The sequence below is a fragment of the Myotis davidii genome, unplaced genomic scaffold (assembly GCF_000327345.1).
Source record: "Myotis davidii unplaced genomic scaffold, ASM32734v1 scaffold370, whole genome shotgun sequence".
Classification (NCBI taxonomy): Eukaryota; Metazoa; Chordata; class Mammalia; order Chiroptera; family Vespertilionidae; genus Myotis; species Myotis davidii.
Window position 1 is genome coordinate 367,849 of NW_006288615.1, and position 1,389 is coordinate 369,237.

Consider the following 1,389-nt stretch of genomic DNA (forward strand, 5'->3'; position numbering starts at 1 on the left):
CTCTCTCTCTCTCTCTCTCTCTCTCTCTCTCTCTCTCTCTTTCTCTCTCTCTCTCTCTCTCTCTCTCTCTATCTTTACCTTGTTTTTTGAATTTTGGAGAAATTCCTCAACATCCAGAAATTTTCCTAAGACTGGCAGACTGAACTACCAGAAATAAAACTTTCAAGGATCAAGACACCCAGATGTATCTGAATCCCCATGTCAACTGGACTCTGGAGAGTCTCCAGTATCAAACAAGACTTCAGGCTGAAACATGGGATTCTTTTCATTTGTTTTTTATCTCGTAGAGGGATAGTTTTTAGTTTATATCTGCTGACTGGCTGGGGTCTAATCAGATCTGACCTCTTATTAGATCCTGTCTAGTTTTTCCAGAGCAACAACAGAGGGCAGGGCAGAGAAAGCGGAGGAACAGTCAGGCCAAACAACACAACAGTGTGGAAACACTTGCCTCATGTAAACCCAGCCAGGGTTGCATCTGAAATACAAATGGACCAGAAAGAAAGTATCAAACATACCAGGTGTAATAGCAGCTCCTATGAAGAAATTCACAGTTGTCATCACCGAATACATTAGCTGGGGCTTGCAGCATATTCTTAACCTTGGCCAAGGTAATTGAAGCCATAATTGCATATTAAGGTAACTCTCAGCACAAATCTTGATAGGCAGGCAACCTGACCCAGTGGGAACTTTCTGTTTTTGCACACTCTACTGGGACCCTATGCAGAGAACCATTTAAAATGCATTTCTGGAATACGTGTGGAGGCCTGTTTCCCTGGGAAGTCAAGTGAAGAGCAGGTACCTCATGGATCGCTCACTGAACTGCAGGAAGCTACTTGTGTCGTCTGGGTTGTCCTCCTCGTTGGCAAGCTGAGACCAGCTGTCTGTGCTCTCCCCACTGCTGACGGGAGGGTTGGGAACCTCATCTGGGGCTCTGCCTTCTGTCGGGACTTCAGCCTCTGGTACGTTGCTGGCATCAAGGCTGTCACTGTATAGATGGTAGGATATTATTACCAAGAGTGGGGAAAAAAAAGAGTGGGAGCATAGACTGAACTTTTCACAGGACCTCGCGCTGGCTGCTGTTGAGCATGAATCTCTGCCATATGAGCAGGATGTTCTTGCACACAGGTGCGGTCTTTCTTTTAGGTCAATACTTCTACTTCTGCTGGTGCCCTAGGTCCCATTTTGTCTTTTCAGGATAAGTCCCCATCAGCTTTTCCCAATTCTTTTTTCTTTTTTTAAAAATATATATTTTATTGATTTTTTACAGATTTACTGAGAGGAAGGGAGAGGGATAGAGAGTTAGAAACATCGATGAGAGAGAAACATCAATCAGCTGCCTCTTGCACACCCCCTACTGGGAATGTGCCCACAACCAAGGTACATGCCCTT

General features: G+C 44.8%; 1 protein-coding gene across 6 annotated transcripts in view; it reads right to left on the bottom strand.

The window, feature by feature from the left end:
- Positions 1 to 1,389, bottom strand: part of SPHKAP (SPHK1 interactor, AKAP domain containing) — a 103,232-nt gene that overhangs the window by 8,881 nt on the left and 92,962 nt on the right. For 4 of the 6 annotated variants that reach the window (XM_006760398.2, XM_006760399.2, XM_006760397.2 and 1 more), the window contains one exon: positions 800 to 985. The exons of 1 other annotated variant lie outside the window; for it this stretch is intronic. In XM_006760398.2, the coding sequence (XP_006760461.1) occupies positions 800 to 985 (186 nt within the window). Of the gene's footprint in view, positions 1 to 69; positions 476 to 799; positions 986 to 1,389 lie in introns of those variants that run through there. One more of the 6 variants, XM_006760400.2, reaches the window with a different exon arrangement.